Consider the following 14,415-nt stretch of genomic DNA (forward strand, 5'->3'; position numbering starts at 1 on the left):
CACGCCCCGCCCTGCCAGGCCCCGGAGGCCGCAGACCTGCGCGGAGGCCGGGAGCTGACGGCGCCACGCCCCCAGGGCGTTCGATCCCGCGCGCCACGCCCCCTGCGGCCGCCTGGCCTGCGGAAACACGCCCCCTCCCGCCTCTACGCCTCGACCCCTTCGGGGGGCCCAGGCGGGGCCCAAATCTCCGCCAGCGCTGCCGCCATAGTCTGCGCCGCGTCCTTAGCTCGGCGAAGGACAGGCCTCACGCCGGGACCCCCATCGACTTCTGAGGTGGCCACAGCCCCGCCGCGGCCCCCCGCCCCGAGTCCGGGTTTTCCTCCGCCCACTTGCCCACCGGGCCTCGCGCCCCCGATTCCTCCGCGCCTCGGGATTCTTGTTTATCTGGCCTAGCCCCCTCCCCCGCACCTTGCCGCGCGCCCCTGGCTTCTCCTGTCTTCGACCCGGTCCTACAAGCCTCGCGCTCCTCACCCATCGGGTCTCCTGTGCACCCTGTTCGGGGCCTCACGTCGCCCCCACTGGCCTTGCTGCTTAAGCGCCTCCAATCTTGGGCGCCTCCAGCCTACCAGCAGCCCCTTCTCCCAGCCCGTCGCGCCCTGCACCCTCACTCCACCACCAGGTCTCTGGGTCTTTTGCCCCTGCAGACTCACTCTCCGATGCTTCAGTCACTGGAGCTAGCACCCCTTCCCATAGTCACTCGGGGTCTCGATCCCCAACTCCCCAAAACACACCCACCCCTCTGGGCTTCGCATACCCCCTTCTCAGGTCTGCTGGCGCCTGTCCCAGGGCCCTGGGATTCACTTTAATTCTAAGGCTGCCCTGCCTCCACTGTCCCCTTTCCTCTGCTCCAAACCAACTCGCTCCATGCTGCATGCAGGGCCTTGGAGCCTCCTTTTAGCCCCCAAATTTTGAGTTCTTTCAGAACAAACACCCCAGTGTTCCTCTGCGTAGGCCTGGCCCCACCCAGCATGCAGCAGGCAACTCCTGGGCCCTACTTTACCCCACCCAGCCCGACAGCTGTTGCCACATTTGCTGTCCCAACTTCTGGGTGTCCTTGATTTTCTGACCTCCCCTCTCACTCTAGCTTGCCTATTCTCTTTTCCTTGTGTTGCCAGGTGCCAGGATGGTGGGGGAACTCCGCTACAGGGAATTCAGGGTGCCCTTGGGGCCCGGCTTGCATGCCTATCCTGATGAGCTGATACGCCAGCGAGTGGGCCATGATGGGCATCCTGAGTACCAGATCCGCTGGCTCATCCTCCGGCGTGGGGATGACGGGGAAGGGGGTTCTAACCAAGTGGACTGCAAGGCTGAGCACATCCTGCTATGGATGTCCAATGACGAGATCTATGCCAACTGCCACAAGATGCTGGGCGAAGATGGCCAGGTCATCGGGCCCTCCCAGGAGACAGCAGGGGAGGCTGGAGCCCTGGACAAATCTGTGCTGGGGGAGATGGAAACCGATGTGAAGTCTCTGATTCAGAGGGCCCTTCGGCAGCTGGAGGAATGTGAGGGCACCATTCCTCCCGCCCCTCTGCTTCACACTGTCCATGTGCTCAGCGCCTACGCCAGCATTGAGCCCCTCACGGGCGTCTTCAAAGACCCAAGGGTCCTGGACTTGCTCATGCACATGCTCAGTAGTCCCGATTATCAAATTCGCTGGAGCGCAGGCCGGATGATACAAGCCCTGGCTTCCCATGATGCTGGTGAGGGGCAGTGTGGGGAGGAAAGGGGAGCAGGACAGGGACTGGGTCAGCTTAGCGTCTCACAGGTCCCTGTGACAGAAGCCTCTGATCTCATCAGTACGTAAATGATTCTGTTGCCCTTGTCTTAGGATTGGAAGAAAAGGAGGTGGGATGGTGAGTGTGGGCATCTCGGCAGAAAGGGGAGACTGAATCCTCAAGAACTTCCTATTAACTGTCTTTCTATGCAGAGGAAGAGTTCAGACTATTAGATTATTGTATATGAGACAGTAATAGGATAGGATAAGATAGTAAGTTTTGGCTTTTGAAGCAAATCAGCAAATCATGTCATTCTTAGTGTGTGGCAGCAGAAGGAGTGAGAGAGTAGAGCGTCTAAGAGAGATGCCTGGGAAGGGCAAGGTTAGGGAGCTGTTACTGATTGGGTTGTGGGTTACAGGGACCCGGACCCAGATCCTTCTGTCACTGAGCCAGCAGGAGGCCATTGAGAAACACCTGGATTTTGACAGCCGCTGTGCTCTGCTGGCACTGTTTGCACAGGCCACGCTCTCTGAACATCCCATGTCTTTCGAGGGCATTCAGCTGCCGCAGGTATTCTGTGCGGAGTGTTGGGAGGTGGCTGTGGACAAAATCTAGGGATCAGGCCTTTGCACCTGTCCACAGAGGACAGTGTGGAAAGAGGCACTAAAGCTGGAGCAAGGGGGACATAGGCCAAAGATTGTGTCCTACAGGTCCCAGGAAGGCTGCTCTTCTCCCTGGTGAAGCGCTATTTGCACGTCACCTCCCTCCTGGATCAGTTGAATGACAGTGCTGTGGAACCAGGAGCCCAGAGCTCCACTCCCGAGGAGTTGAGTGGGGAGAGGGGTCGGCTGGAGCTGGAGTTCAGCATGGCCATGGGCACCCTGATCTCGGAGCTGGTACAGGCCATGCGCTGGGACTGGGCCTCGAGCAGACAGGGGCCCTCGGCACGGCCCTCCTGTTCCATCTTCCAGCCCCAGCTGGCAGATGCAGGCCCGGGGCACCCACCTGCCCAGGCCCTGCCCTCCCTTAGGAGGTCAAGGCGGTTTCGCCCTCGCTCTGAGTTCGCAAGTGGCAATACCTATGCCTTGTATGTGCGGGACGCGCTGCAGCCGGGCATGCGAGTGCGGATGCTGGACGATTACGAGGAGATCAGTGCTGGGGACGAGGGCGAGTTCCGGCAGAGCAACAGTGGCGTGCCCCCTGTGCAAGTGAGCAGAGCGCGGTGGCGGGCCACCATTGGGGGTCTGTCTTGGGTGGGGCATAGCTGGGGCTTCAAGCTGGGGCCTCTGGCGGGCCACTCAAAGTGAAAACCCTCAGTAAGCTGGGTATGGTAAAAGGGGGTCAGCAATTGAGAGGGGAGCCGTTTGGAGGGCTGAGAAAATCTGCCTTTAGGAGACTCTGAGGTCAGGAGGACTCACTCCCAGGAAGAAGACTGATACAGCAAGACCATCCCAAAGGTCAAGTTCAGGAAGACAGTGTGGTTAAGGCCAGGAGGAAGTGTGGGGCATAAGCCACCAAGGATAGGTGAGGGGAGAGAGCCTGTTCCCGTTTGGGGAAGGCATCCTTTGCGTGCGTGTACGTGTTCTCCATATACCACAGGTTTTGCTCTTTAGAGGTTTTTCCACACTTGGCCAGGTGGTCACCCTGAGGGCTGTGAGGGCTGTGTGTCCCCATCATCGGGCCACAGCCGGTCATTAGGTGAGCTCTCTTCCCCTTCCCTCTCTTTTTTCCCATATCCCCCAGGTGTTGTGGGAGTCAACAGGCCGCACCTATTGGGTACACTGGCACATGCTGGAGATTCTGGGTTTTGAAGAAGACATCGAAGACGTGGTTGAGGCTGATGAGTACCAGGGGGCAGCGGTCAGTGGAGCTGTGGGTGTAGGTGAGCCCAGAGGGGAAGCAGGGATCAACTCTATGCAGAGGAGCGGCGGTCTGGCTGGGCGGGCAGTGACGTCCCTGTGCCCCTCTCATTTCCACAGCCCTGCCCTCCTGGCGGTGGAAGCCCATGGCAGAGCTCTACGCCGTGCCCTGCGTGCTGCCTGAGGATGAGGACGCTGAGGAGAGTGAACACCTGAGCCAGGCCGAGTGGTGGGAGCTCCTCTTCTTCATCAAGAAGCTGGACGGACCCGACCATCAGGAGGTTCTCCAGATCCTCCAGGAGAACCTTGATGGGGAGGTAGAGCTGCCCAGAGACACACAGAGGTTGGAGGGCTGGACTGTGACAGAGCATTTGGAAGACTCGGGATGGGAAGTGGAGGGTGATAGCATAAGGGCTGCAGGGGAAGGGTCTAGGATGTTCGGAGATGTTGGCGAGCTGTTCGGGAGGCGCCCCCATGAGAGACTGGGGATGGAGAAGGTGTATGCAGAACTCCTTTCCCCTGGCAAGTGCCTCTGGAGCCTCTGCGCCGGCAGAGCCACCTGCAGTGAGAGCTTCTCCCCGATGACAGATTCTGGATGACGAGATCCTGGCCGAGCTGGCAGTGCCCATGGAGTTGGCCCAGGACCTGCTGCTGGCTCTGCCACAGCGACTCGATGACAGCGCTCTCAGGGACCTGCTCAACTGCCATGTCTACAGGAAATACGGGCTCGAGGCCCTGGCAGGGCAGCTGGCCTACCCATCCCTGCTGGAAGCCCAGGCCCAGCCTCAGGAATCAGCAGATGCAGCCAGAGTGGAAGGTGGGGTGCCAAACAGACAGCAGCTCTGCACACTGGCCTCTGGGAGGGCATTAGCCCGGGAGAGACGTCTGTGCTGGTTTTTGTGCAAATCCTGTCTGGAAGAGATGGCACTTTAGGAAGAATCTGAAATTTCGAGATAAGCAGTGCATGGAGAAGCAGACATTGTCCTCCCTCCAAAGTATGAAGGAGAGTGTCAAGTTAGAACATTGCAAGAAATTTGAAGGCTTGAAAGCCCTCACATTGAATTTTTTCTATTGTAGAGAAAAACAGATTATTGCATGCTTCCAGATATAGGGAAATGTTCTGCTATTTGCAGATAGGAAGCTCCTTTGCTATTTTGAGAATACAAAATCAAAAGTTTGTCATGAAGCTGTCTTAAAAGTACATTAAGAGGGCTTCCCTGGTGGCGCACTGGTTGAGAGTCCGCCTGCTGATGCAGGGGACACGGGTTCGTGCCCCGGTCCGGGAAGATCCCACATGCCGTGAAGTGGCTAGGCCCGTGAGCCATGGCCACTGAGCCTGCGCGTCCGGAGCCTGTGCTCCGCGACGGGAGAGGCCACAACAGTGAGAGGCCTGCGTACTGCAAAAAAAAAAAAAAAAAGTACATTAAGAGATGCTATGAGATCCCCAAAACCTGGCGTTTAGGGGGAAGAAATGTAAAATATTTTTGGGAGAAATGAGGAAACAAGAGTTGAGAGTTATGAATGTCTCTCCTTTTATGATCTTTCACGTCACTAACAATGGCCAACTCTTGTGACTTCTCTTTTCCTGTAGCAAAAGAAGCCCCGACTCAGTGCCCCAACAGTCCCCTGCAGCATCTGGTGGAGGGTTACGGTCTGGCTGGGAAAATCTTCCTGGATCTGGAGCAAGCTCTCAGCTCAGAGGGGCCCCGGGAGAGCGAGGTCAAGCCACTCCTGCTGCAACTGCAGCGGCAGCCCCAGCCCTTCCTCGCGCTGATGCGGAGCCTTGACACTCCCGTGGCCAACAAGGCCCTGCACCTGGCCGTTCTGAGGTGAGGGGGTGGTGAGGGGCGTTGCTGGGCAGAGGGGTCTCTGAGGCAGGCTGCACATCTCTCTCCTACTGCCCCCTGCTCCCCAGAATCCTGATGCGGCTGGTGGACTTTCCCGAGGCATTGCTGCTCCCCTGGCATGAGGCCATGGACGCCTGCATGGCCTGCCTGCGGTCCCCAGACACTGACCGAGAGGTACCCCTGCCCTGCCCTGAGGAGATGCTGAGAGGGGGAGGATACCAGGCAGCTTCTGGCAAGGCAGACCCCCGGGCAGGGCTCGAGAGGGCACCATGGAGCCTTTACGCTCTTGGTTTGGGTTTCATTTTTAAAATTGAATTGTAGTTTTAAAAATAGGTCGTACGTTCACACAGTTCACAAATCAAAACAATATAACAAGGTAGAAACAAAATTCTCACTCCCACCTGAGTCCCTGTCCTCCCAATGCCACCCACATGCCCCTTACAAATGGTAACCATTTGTGTTAATTTATGTATCTTTCCTGTATTTTATTTTGCAGATATAACCCAAATGGGGGATCTTATTTGCCATATCTTTTGTTACATAAAGGATGATATCTATATTACATTAAGAGCCTCAGTGGCTCCTGTTTGGCTGGGCCTGTGAAGGAAAGGGGGGTGAAGGAGGCAGAGGGGACCATCACATCCCAGAGTCCCCTGCCACAGAGCGCTCCTGAGCACAGAAGGCTTGGGAAGCGGTCAGAGAACTAGGGTCATGGAGGCAGCGGGTGTCTGCAGCACACACCTTTGGCGGCTACCCAGATTTTAGCTCTGTGGTGGGCTTACTGAGTGTCCACACATACATCTGGTCCCTCTCGGCCCCCTCTTTGCTGTCACGTGTCTGTGCTTGGGGGCTGAGCATCTCATAACACAGCCCCACAGCTGGTTCTTGTGACAGCTGGGCCTGAAAAGAAACAACCGGGGATGCCCCCTGCACCTATTGCCAGCGTAATCAGTAGTCAAGACCCCCAGGGTCCAGGGCACCTCTTGGCTTTTCCATTGCAGTTTGTTTGGTTCTCTAATTCCACCGAGCCCTCATGTCTCCTCATCCTTGTCTTTACTTCCTCACTCTGTGAACTGCAGTAGCCCTGGCACCCAGCACACAGTAGGTGTGTAGTCAGTACTACTGAAGACGCTTGTGGTCTGTCCCCTTTATCCACCTCCCCCTGCCTCCTTCCCAGGTGCTCCAGGAGCTGATCCTCTTCCTGCACCACCTGGCCTCGGTGAGCAGGGACTATGCCGTGGTGCTGAATCAGCTGGGAGCCCGAGATGCCATCTCCAAAGCCCTGGAAAAGCACCTGGGAAAGCTGGAGCTGGCCCAGGAGCTGCGAGACATGGTGTTCAAGTGTGAGAAGCATGCGCACCTGTACCGGAAACTCACCACCAACATCCTGGGAGGCTGTATCCAGGTCAGGAGGGAGGGCAGGGGGAAGCCTTTGGGTTCACAGCTGGGTAAGAGTATGACACCCAAGCAGTGGCAGGGGAAGGGGCTGTGTTCCTGAAGTTGGAAGGCAGGTGAATCTAGTGAACCTGGGGGCGTTTGTTCCTGGCCCCGCTTTCCCAGCTGCTCCTGCTCTGCCAGTGTTACGGAGTTAGTCCCGCTGCTGCTGGGGTTTTTCCTCCACGTGCGTTTCCATGTTCCTGCCCCCTCCCCGCACCCCTTCTCTCCGATGTCCGGGCTGCAGATGGTGCTGGGCCAGATCGAAGACCACAGACGAACGCACCGCCCCATCAACATCCCCTTCTTTGACGTGTTCCTCAGATACCTGTGCCAGGGTTCGTGCCTGTCCCCCCGTCACCCCGCGTCCCCACACCTCCGTGTGTTTTCCCTCCACACCTGCCAGGGCTGTGACCGCCACCCCTTCCCGCCTGCCCGCAGGCTCCAGCGTGGAGGTGAAGGAGGACAAGTGCTGGGAGAAGGTGGAGGTGTCCTCCAACCCGCACCGGGCCAGCAAGCTGACGGACCGCAACCCCAAGACCTACTGGGAGTCCAGCGGCAGCACCGGCTCCCACTACATCACCCTACACATGCAACAGGGCGTCCTCGTCAGGTAACGTGCTCCACGCCTGTGCCTAGACACACACCCACGCTGTCCTGTGACTTCCCTGCCGTTTGTCTTGGGGAAGCACCCACACCCCCCTGAAGGTGACCAGAGTCCCCTCGGCTGTGTCTGTGAGAACACGACTGGATCCGGTTCCGATTGGTCCCTCTGCCCTGCTCCCAGGCAGCTGGCTCTGCTGGTGGCTGGCGAAGACTCAAGCTACATGCCGGCCAGGGTGGTGGTGTTCGGGGGCGACAGCGCCACCTCCCTTAACACGGAACTCAACTCGGTAGGGACCCCTGTGCCATTAGGCCACCCCTCAAGGGATCCACCCTCCTGCCCAGACCCCAAAATGCCTATATTCCTCCCTGCTTTGAGCCCCATAGTAGATGAAGTCCATCCCTGTGCCCATGTGGCAGCATCAGGCCCTGAGAAGTGAGGGTGGCATTAGGACCCCTCGGTCAGGACCCCCCAGGGCTGGGGGAGGGAGGGACACAGCAGGCAACAGGAGCAGACTAGGGTTCTTTCAGCACTCCCATCCACACGCGTGACGGCGCTCTCTGCCTGCCACCCCCTTGCCACCAGGTGAACGTGATGCCCTCCGCCAGCCGGGTGGTCCTCCTGGAGAACCTGAACCGCTTCTGGCCTGTCATCCAGATCCGCATAAAGCGCTGCCAGCAGGTGGGGCCGCGGGAGGGGGGCAGCCGTGGGCAGGAGGCTCTGCGGCCTGTAACCATTGCAGATCTTGGGCCACCTCTCCAGCCCCTCCTGAGGAGAGTATGGGGCCGGCGGAAATGGGCCTTTGCACATTGCAGGGCGGCATCGACACGCGCATTCGGGGATTAGAGGTCCTGGGCCCCAAGCCCACGTTCTGGCCGGTGTTCCGGGAGCAGCTGTGTCGCCACACACGCCTCTTCTACATGGTCAGGGCGCAGGCTTGGAGCCAGGACATCGCGGAGGACCGCAGGAGCCTCCTGCACCTGAGCTCTAGGTGTGTGTGAGTGCGTGTGTACCTGTGTGTGTGAGAGGGGTAGCTGGCGATCTTAGGCTGGTGGACTCTTAGGCCTAAGGAGTCACTTAGGCCTCCAGCCCCCAACACCTTCCTCCCCACTCTTCTCCCCAGACTCAACGGGGCTCTACGTCAGGAGCAGAATTTTGCCGATCGCTTCCTCCCAGACAGTGAAGCTGCCCGAGCACTGGGCAAGACCTGCTGGGAGGCCCTGGTCAGCCCCCTGGTGCAGAACATCACCTCCCCCGGTAACTGTCCCTGCCCCTGGCCCCTTTACTATCCCGTTGCTCGGCCCTGCTCATCAGCCCCTTCTTGCTCTGGCCTAGAGCCACCTGGGTTATGCTCTTGGCCCTATGGATACCTGCGTTCATTCAGTACCCCCAAGCCCCCTCTTCACAGCCCAGGGGCCGCCTCCTTTCCCGTGCCTCCCGGCTGCCAGCTGACACCACATGGTCAGGAGGGACCTCGCTACCTCCCTTGCCATATCGCTCTGTCCTGCTGCTCTTTCTTGGCACTGCTGTCCAGCCCAGCTTCCCCACTGCCCTGGAGACATGCCCTGCCTTGGCTTGTTTTTCCCCCGCCTCCAGATGAGGATGGTGTCAGCCCCCTGGGCTGGTTGCTGGACCAGTACCTGGAGTGTCGGGAGGCTGCCCACAACCCGCAGAGCCGCGCAGCAGCTTTCTCCTCACGAGTGCGCCGCCTCACCCACCTGCTGGTGCATGTGGAGCCCTGCGAGGCAGCCCCTCCAGTGGTGGCCGCTCCTCGGCCCAGTGAGTGCTGGGGGCTCAGGCGGGAGCTCGGTTGGGGGCCTTCCCTCCCCCAACTCACATACTACAGGTGTCTGTCCCTCCTCACCCCCCGCTCCCTGCATGCTCAAGCTGTTCATCTTCTGGTTTGTGTCACCCCCACCTGGGAGCATCATTTTGGGTGGCAGAATGTCAGGAAAGAACCCTAGGCTCACCCTCGAATAGGGACCCGGGGGCTGAGGGCTGCCACCTCCTTGCCTCTGCCCCTTCCCCTGTCTCCACAGAGGGCAGAAACAGAAGCCATGACTGGAGCTCCCTGGCCACCCGGGGGCTTCCTGGCAGCATCATGAGAAACCTGACCCGCTGCTGGCGGGCAGTGGTGGAGGAGCAGGTGGGCAGGAACGGTGGAGGGGGGGCGGGGAGGGAGGGTGGAACCGTGCCGTTGGTTTGTTGGGTTGCCCTACACTGCCGCCCCTTCCCACCCTCCAGGTCAGCAGTTTTCTGACCTCACACTGGCGGGATGATGACTTTGTGCCCCGCTACTGCGAACACTTCAGTAATCTGCAGAAGTCAAGCTCCGAGCTGTTTGGGCCACGGGCAGCCTTCTTGCTGGCGCTGCAGAATGGCTGTGCTGGTGCCCTGCTGAAGCTCCCTTTCCTCAGAGCTGCCCACGTAAGCCTCCCATCCGCCCCTCCCCTGGGGCCTCTCCCCCAAAACTCTCCCTTCCCCTTCTCAGAATGGCCCACCCTTCCATTCCCACGCAACAAGGAGCATGTACAATACTAATGTAGAACCATGTTATCAAAAACTCAAAAAAACAGGAATACCCTGGTGGTCCAGTGGTTAGGACTCTGCACTTTCACTGCTGTGGGCCCAGGTTCCATCCCTGGTCGGGGAACTAAGTTCCCATAAGCCATGCCCACAGCGCCCCCCTCCACCCCGCAAAAAAAAAAGGAAGGTAAAAGAAAGAAATGACCCGCTTTGTACCATCCTAATACATCTCGGCATACTTTCTTCTACTTGTGTGCTTGATTTCACATAGTTTATTCACAAGTAGCTAAAATGCTTTATCCTGTTTTCTTTTGACCCTTACATGAAAAGCCATTTTCAGTGTTGCTGCTTGTCTTCAAATTTTGGTATAAATTCCATCCAATAGATGTATCAATACTATAATTTACTCCACCATTCCTGTCATTCCACAAATATTTAATAGGCACTTACAATGTGTCAGGCACTGAGATAAGACCTGAAGATAGATGAAATCCCTTCCCTCAAAGTTTACAGTCTCCTAGAGAAGATGCACAGTTAAGCAGAGTGCCTTGGTAAGCAGAGAACAGCGAAGTGGGAGCCAGAAGCATGGCTGTAACAACGTGGTGTGACCATCTTTGTGCACATAACTTACAGGAATACCTCCTTTTATTGCTCTTCGCTTTATTGTGCTTTGCAAATAATGCATTTTTTGGCAAATTGAAGGTTTGTGGCAACCCTGTGTTGTCAGGTGATGGTCAGCATTTCTTAGCAATAAAGTATTGTTTAAGGTATGTACGCTGTTTTTTAGGCATAATGCTATTGCACACTTAATACACTATGGTATAATGTAAACATCCTTTTGTATGCGCTGGGAAACCAGAAAATTTGCGTGACTTGCTTTATTGCGGTGGCAAACCCGCCATATCTCTGAGGTGTGCTTGTGTCTCCTTGCATTGAGTTACTATTGTTAGTTTGATTTTAGACATGCTAAATGTGAAAAAAACAGTTTTCAGGGCTTCCCTGGTGGCACAGTGGTTGAGAATCTGCCTGCTAATGCAGGGGACACGAGTTCGAGCCCTGGTCTGGGAGGATCCCACATGCCGCAGAGCAACTAGGCCCGTGAGCCACAACTATTGAGCCTGCGTGTCTGGAGCCTGTGCTCCGCAACAAGAGAGGCCACGATAGTGAGAGGCCTGCGCACCGCGATGAAGAGTGGCCCCCACTTGCCACAACTAGAGAAAGCCCTCGCACAGAAACGAAGACCCAACACAGGAAAAATAAATTAATTAATTAATAAACTCCTACCCCCAACATCTTCTTTAAAAAACAAACAAAAAACAGTTTTCATCATTTTAGTATTGTTAATGTACGCAGTTGTTAATGATTTTATAAGAGTTTTATAAAATCGCTGACCAGTTGATGAACCTGCTGGCCATTCATATCTCCTTCCTCAGACCCTCCCCCTGTTCCCACTCACCTCCTCCGTTCTCTCCTTCATAGTTTTCCTGTGCTCTCCCCACTGCCCAGGTAAGCGAGCAGTTTGCGCGGCACATCGACCAGCGGATCCAGGGCAGCCGGATCGGTGGGGCCCGGGGGATGGAGATGCTGGCCCAACTGCAGCGATGCCTGGAAACGGTCCTGATCTTCTCTGGCCTGGAGATAGCCACCACTTTCGAGCATTACTACCAGTGAGTGTGGACCAAGGGAGTGGGAGGTGGGGGGACGCAGGATGATGGGCAGGGCCAGCCCTTGGGACTGGGAGGCCGGGTTCCCGGCAGGCTGGAGTCCCGGAGCCGGGGGGCCATGCCGAGCCCCCACACTGAGGCTCGGCCTGGGCTGTGCGCGCTGCAGGCACTACATGGCGGACCGTCTCCTGAGCGTGGGCTCGAGCTGGCTGGAGGGGGCCGTGCTGGAGCAGATCGGCCCCTGCTTCCCCAACCGCCTCCCCCAGCAGATGTTGCGGAGCCTGAGCACCTCGGAGGAGCTGCAGCGCCAGTTCCACGTGTACCAGCTCCAGCGGCTTGATCAGGAACTCCTGAAGCTGGAGGACACAGAGAAGAAAATACAGGTGGGCGCTGGGGAAGGGAATTAGCAAGTGGGAGGGTGGGAGGCACAGAGAGAGGCATGGGGCAGACCAGAGGAGCCGCTGGCTTTGGGGCGCCCTGTGTTCCGTCGTCTTCAGGTGAGCCACGAGGCCAGCGGCAGGGGGCACGAGAGAGGGACCGGAGAGGAAGCTGAGCTGGAAGCTGGGGCAGCATCGGCGGCCGGCGGGGCGGGAGAGGAGGCGGCGGAGGAGGAGGATGAGAACGAGGACCTTTACTATGAAGGGGCGATGCCAGAAGTGTCTGTGCTCGTCCTGTCACCACGCTGCTGGCCCACTGCCTCCATCTGCCACACGCTCAACCCCAGAACCTGCCTGCCTGCCTACCTGAGGGGCACCTTGAACCGATACTCCAACTTCTACAACAAGAGTGAGCAGTGGGCCAAGAGAACTGGGGGCTGGGACACCGGGAAAGAACCTGGGCTTGGGGGTGACCCCTGGGGCTGGCAGCCTTCACGGGGTAGATTTGAGGAAAAGGGCAGGAGCTTAGGTTCGGGGTGGGGCTACAGGCAGCAGATCCCCAGCCTGTTGTCTTTTCTGTCTTTAAAATGAGAGCCAGGACTCCCTTTGTGGGTGGTGGGGAGGATGGAGGCAGGAGGCACCTGAGACCACCAGAGAGTGGTGGGTGTCTCGTTCCTGGTCAGTCATCGTAACCTAAGCTCCCCAGTGGGGGCTGATCCTGGGCTGGGCAGCGACAAAGGAAAGGGGGTTAGACTTAGACCCTGCCCTCAGGGAGCTCCTACACTCCTGGGGGAGACGTTTCCAGTTTGATGAGAGCCCCAGTCCTTCCTCACTTCATGGTTTTGTCTCCCTTAAAAATTGGGGAACTCCTCGAAGGCACTGATCACAGCCTGCCTGGCACAGGGTGGGCTCCCCTTACTCAGGAGGCAGACACAGAGACGGCTGAGCTCTGGAAGCTCAGACCAGGAACCACAGTGTCCAGAAACACTGGGCCCCAGACTCTGCAGAGATTAACGGGGACAAAGCTCCACCGATGGTGCGTCCTCACCAGCCCCCCTGACTCCCTCCTCCTCCCTGACACTCAGGTCAGAGCTACCCTGCCCTAGAGCAGGCCCCGCAGAGGCGACTGCAGTGGACATGGCTGGGCCGGGCTGAACTGCAGTTTGGGGACCAGACGCTGCATGTGTCCACCGTGCAGATGTGGCTGCTGCTGCATCTCAATGAGCTGAAGGTGGCCCAGCCCCTCACGCCTCCCTGCTCTCTCCCACCTGTCCTTCCTTTCTTTCCCTCCACCCTCTCTGCTCCACCTCCTGGGGAGGCCCTGACGCTTCCCTTCTCTTCCTAAGGCCGTCTCCGTGGAGAGTCTGCTGGCGCTCTCGGGGCTGTCTCCAGACATGCTGAATCAGGCAGTTGGGCCTCTTACCTCTTCAAGGGGCCCCCTGGACCTTCACGAGACAAAAGATGCCCCAGGAGGTCTGTACTTAGGGCCCCGGGGCCTCTGCCCTGAGCTGGGGCCAGCGTCCTCGAGGCCCCCCCCCACCAAGTGACCAGTGCTTATTTCAGGGGTGCTCAAGATTCGAGATGGTAGCGAGGAACCCAGGCCTCGGAGGGGCAACGTGTGGCTCATCCCAGCTCAGACATACCTGAAAGCTGAGGACGAAGAGGGCCGGAACTTGGAGAAGAGACGGAACCTTCTCAACTGCCTCATTGTCCGAATCCTCAAGGCCCACGGGGACGAGGGCCTGCACGTTGACCAGCTTGTCTGCCGGGTAGGCGGGGGTGGGTGTTGGGTGAGGAGGCTTTGCCGGGGGCAGGGGGCAGTCCACAGGAGGAGATGGATCCACATTTGAAGTCCCTGGCTCACTGTAGAGCCTCTAGTGGGTGAGGAGTGGGGCTGGGGTGCCCCTCATGGCCTCGCTGTCCCGGGGCTGGGAGCTAGAGGTACGGTAAGCTGGGCGGCTGACGTATCGTTTCTCCTCCCCGCTCCATACCAGGTGCTGGAAGCTTGGCAGAAGGGCCCGTGTCCTCCCAGGGGCTTGGTTAGCAGCCTTGGCAGGGGGTCCACCTGCAGCAGTGCTGATGTCCTCTCCTGTGTCTTGCACCTCCTGGGCAAGGGCACAGTGAGACGCCAGGATGACCGGCCCCAGATGCTGTCCTACGCAGTCCCCGTGACTGTGATGGAGCCACACACCGAGTCCCTGAACCCCGGCTCCTCGGGCCCAAACCCACCCCTCACCTTCCACACCCTGCAGATTCGCTCCCGGGGCGTGCCCTATGCCTCCTGCACAAGCACCCAGAGCTTCTCCACCTTCCGGTAGCCCTGGAGACGGGCTCAGGGTTATGTAGGGCGGCGCTTTCTACAGAATAAAATGCAGCAGTTTGATTA

The 14,415-nt window shown here is 58.2% G+C and overlaps 1 protein-coding gene across 1 annotated transcript; it reads left to right on the forward strand.

Moving 5' to 3' along the window:
- The first annotated feature begins 48 nt into the window (after positions 1–48).
- On the forward strand, positions 49–14,415 carry CUL7 (cullin 7). Its single transcript, XM_060021792.1, has 26 exons — positions 49–273; positions 1,116–1,703; positions 2,137–2,288; positions 2,429–2,926; positions 3,462–3,600; positions 3,698–3,894; positions 4,166–4,394; positions 5,169–5,406; positions 5,493–5,598; positions 6,602–6,829; positions 7,106–7,196; positions 7,300–7,471; positions 7,646–7,751; positions 8,048–8,143; positions 8,278–8,453; positions 8,586–8,719; positions 9,059–9,241; positions 9,502–9,608; positions 9,707–9,889; positions 11,495–11,655; positions 11,819–12,035; positions 12,150–12,438; positions 13,115–13,260; positions 13,376–13,502; positions 13,593–13,798; positions 14,024–14,415. The coding sequence occupies exons 2-26, from the start codon at positions 1,124–1,126 to the stop codon at positions 14,345–14,347; spliced, it is 5,085 nt and encodes a 1,694-aa protein (XP_059877775.1). The 5' UTR covers positions 49–273; positions 1,116–1,123; the 3' UTR covers positions 14,348–14,415.

The sequence above is a fragment of the Delphinus delphis genome, chromosome 10, assembly GCF_949987515.2.
Source record: "Delphinus delphis chromosome 10, mDelDel1.2, whole genome shotgun sequence".
Classification (NCBI taxonomy): Eukaryota; Metazoa; Chordata; class Mammalia; order Artiodactyla; family Delphinidae; genus Delphinus; species Delphinus delphis.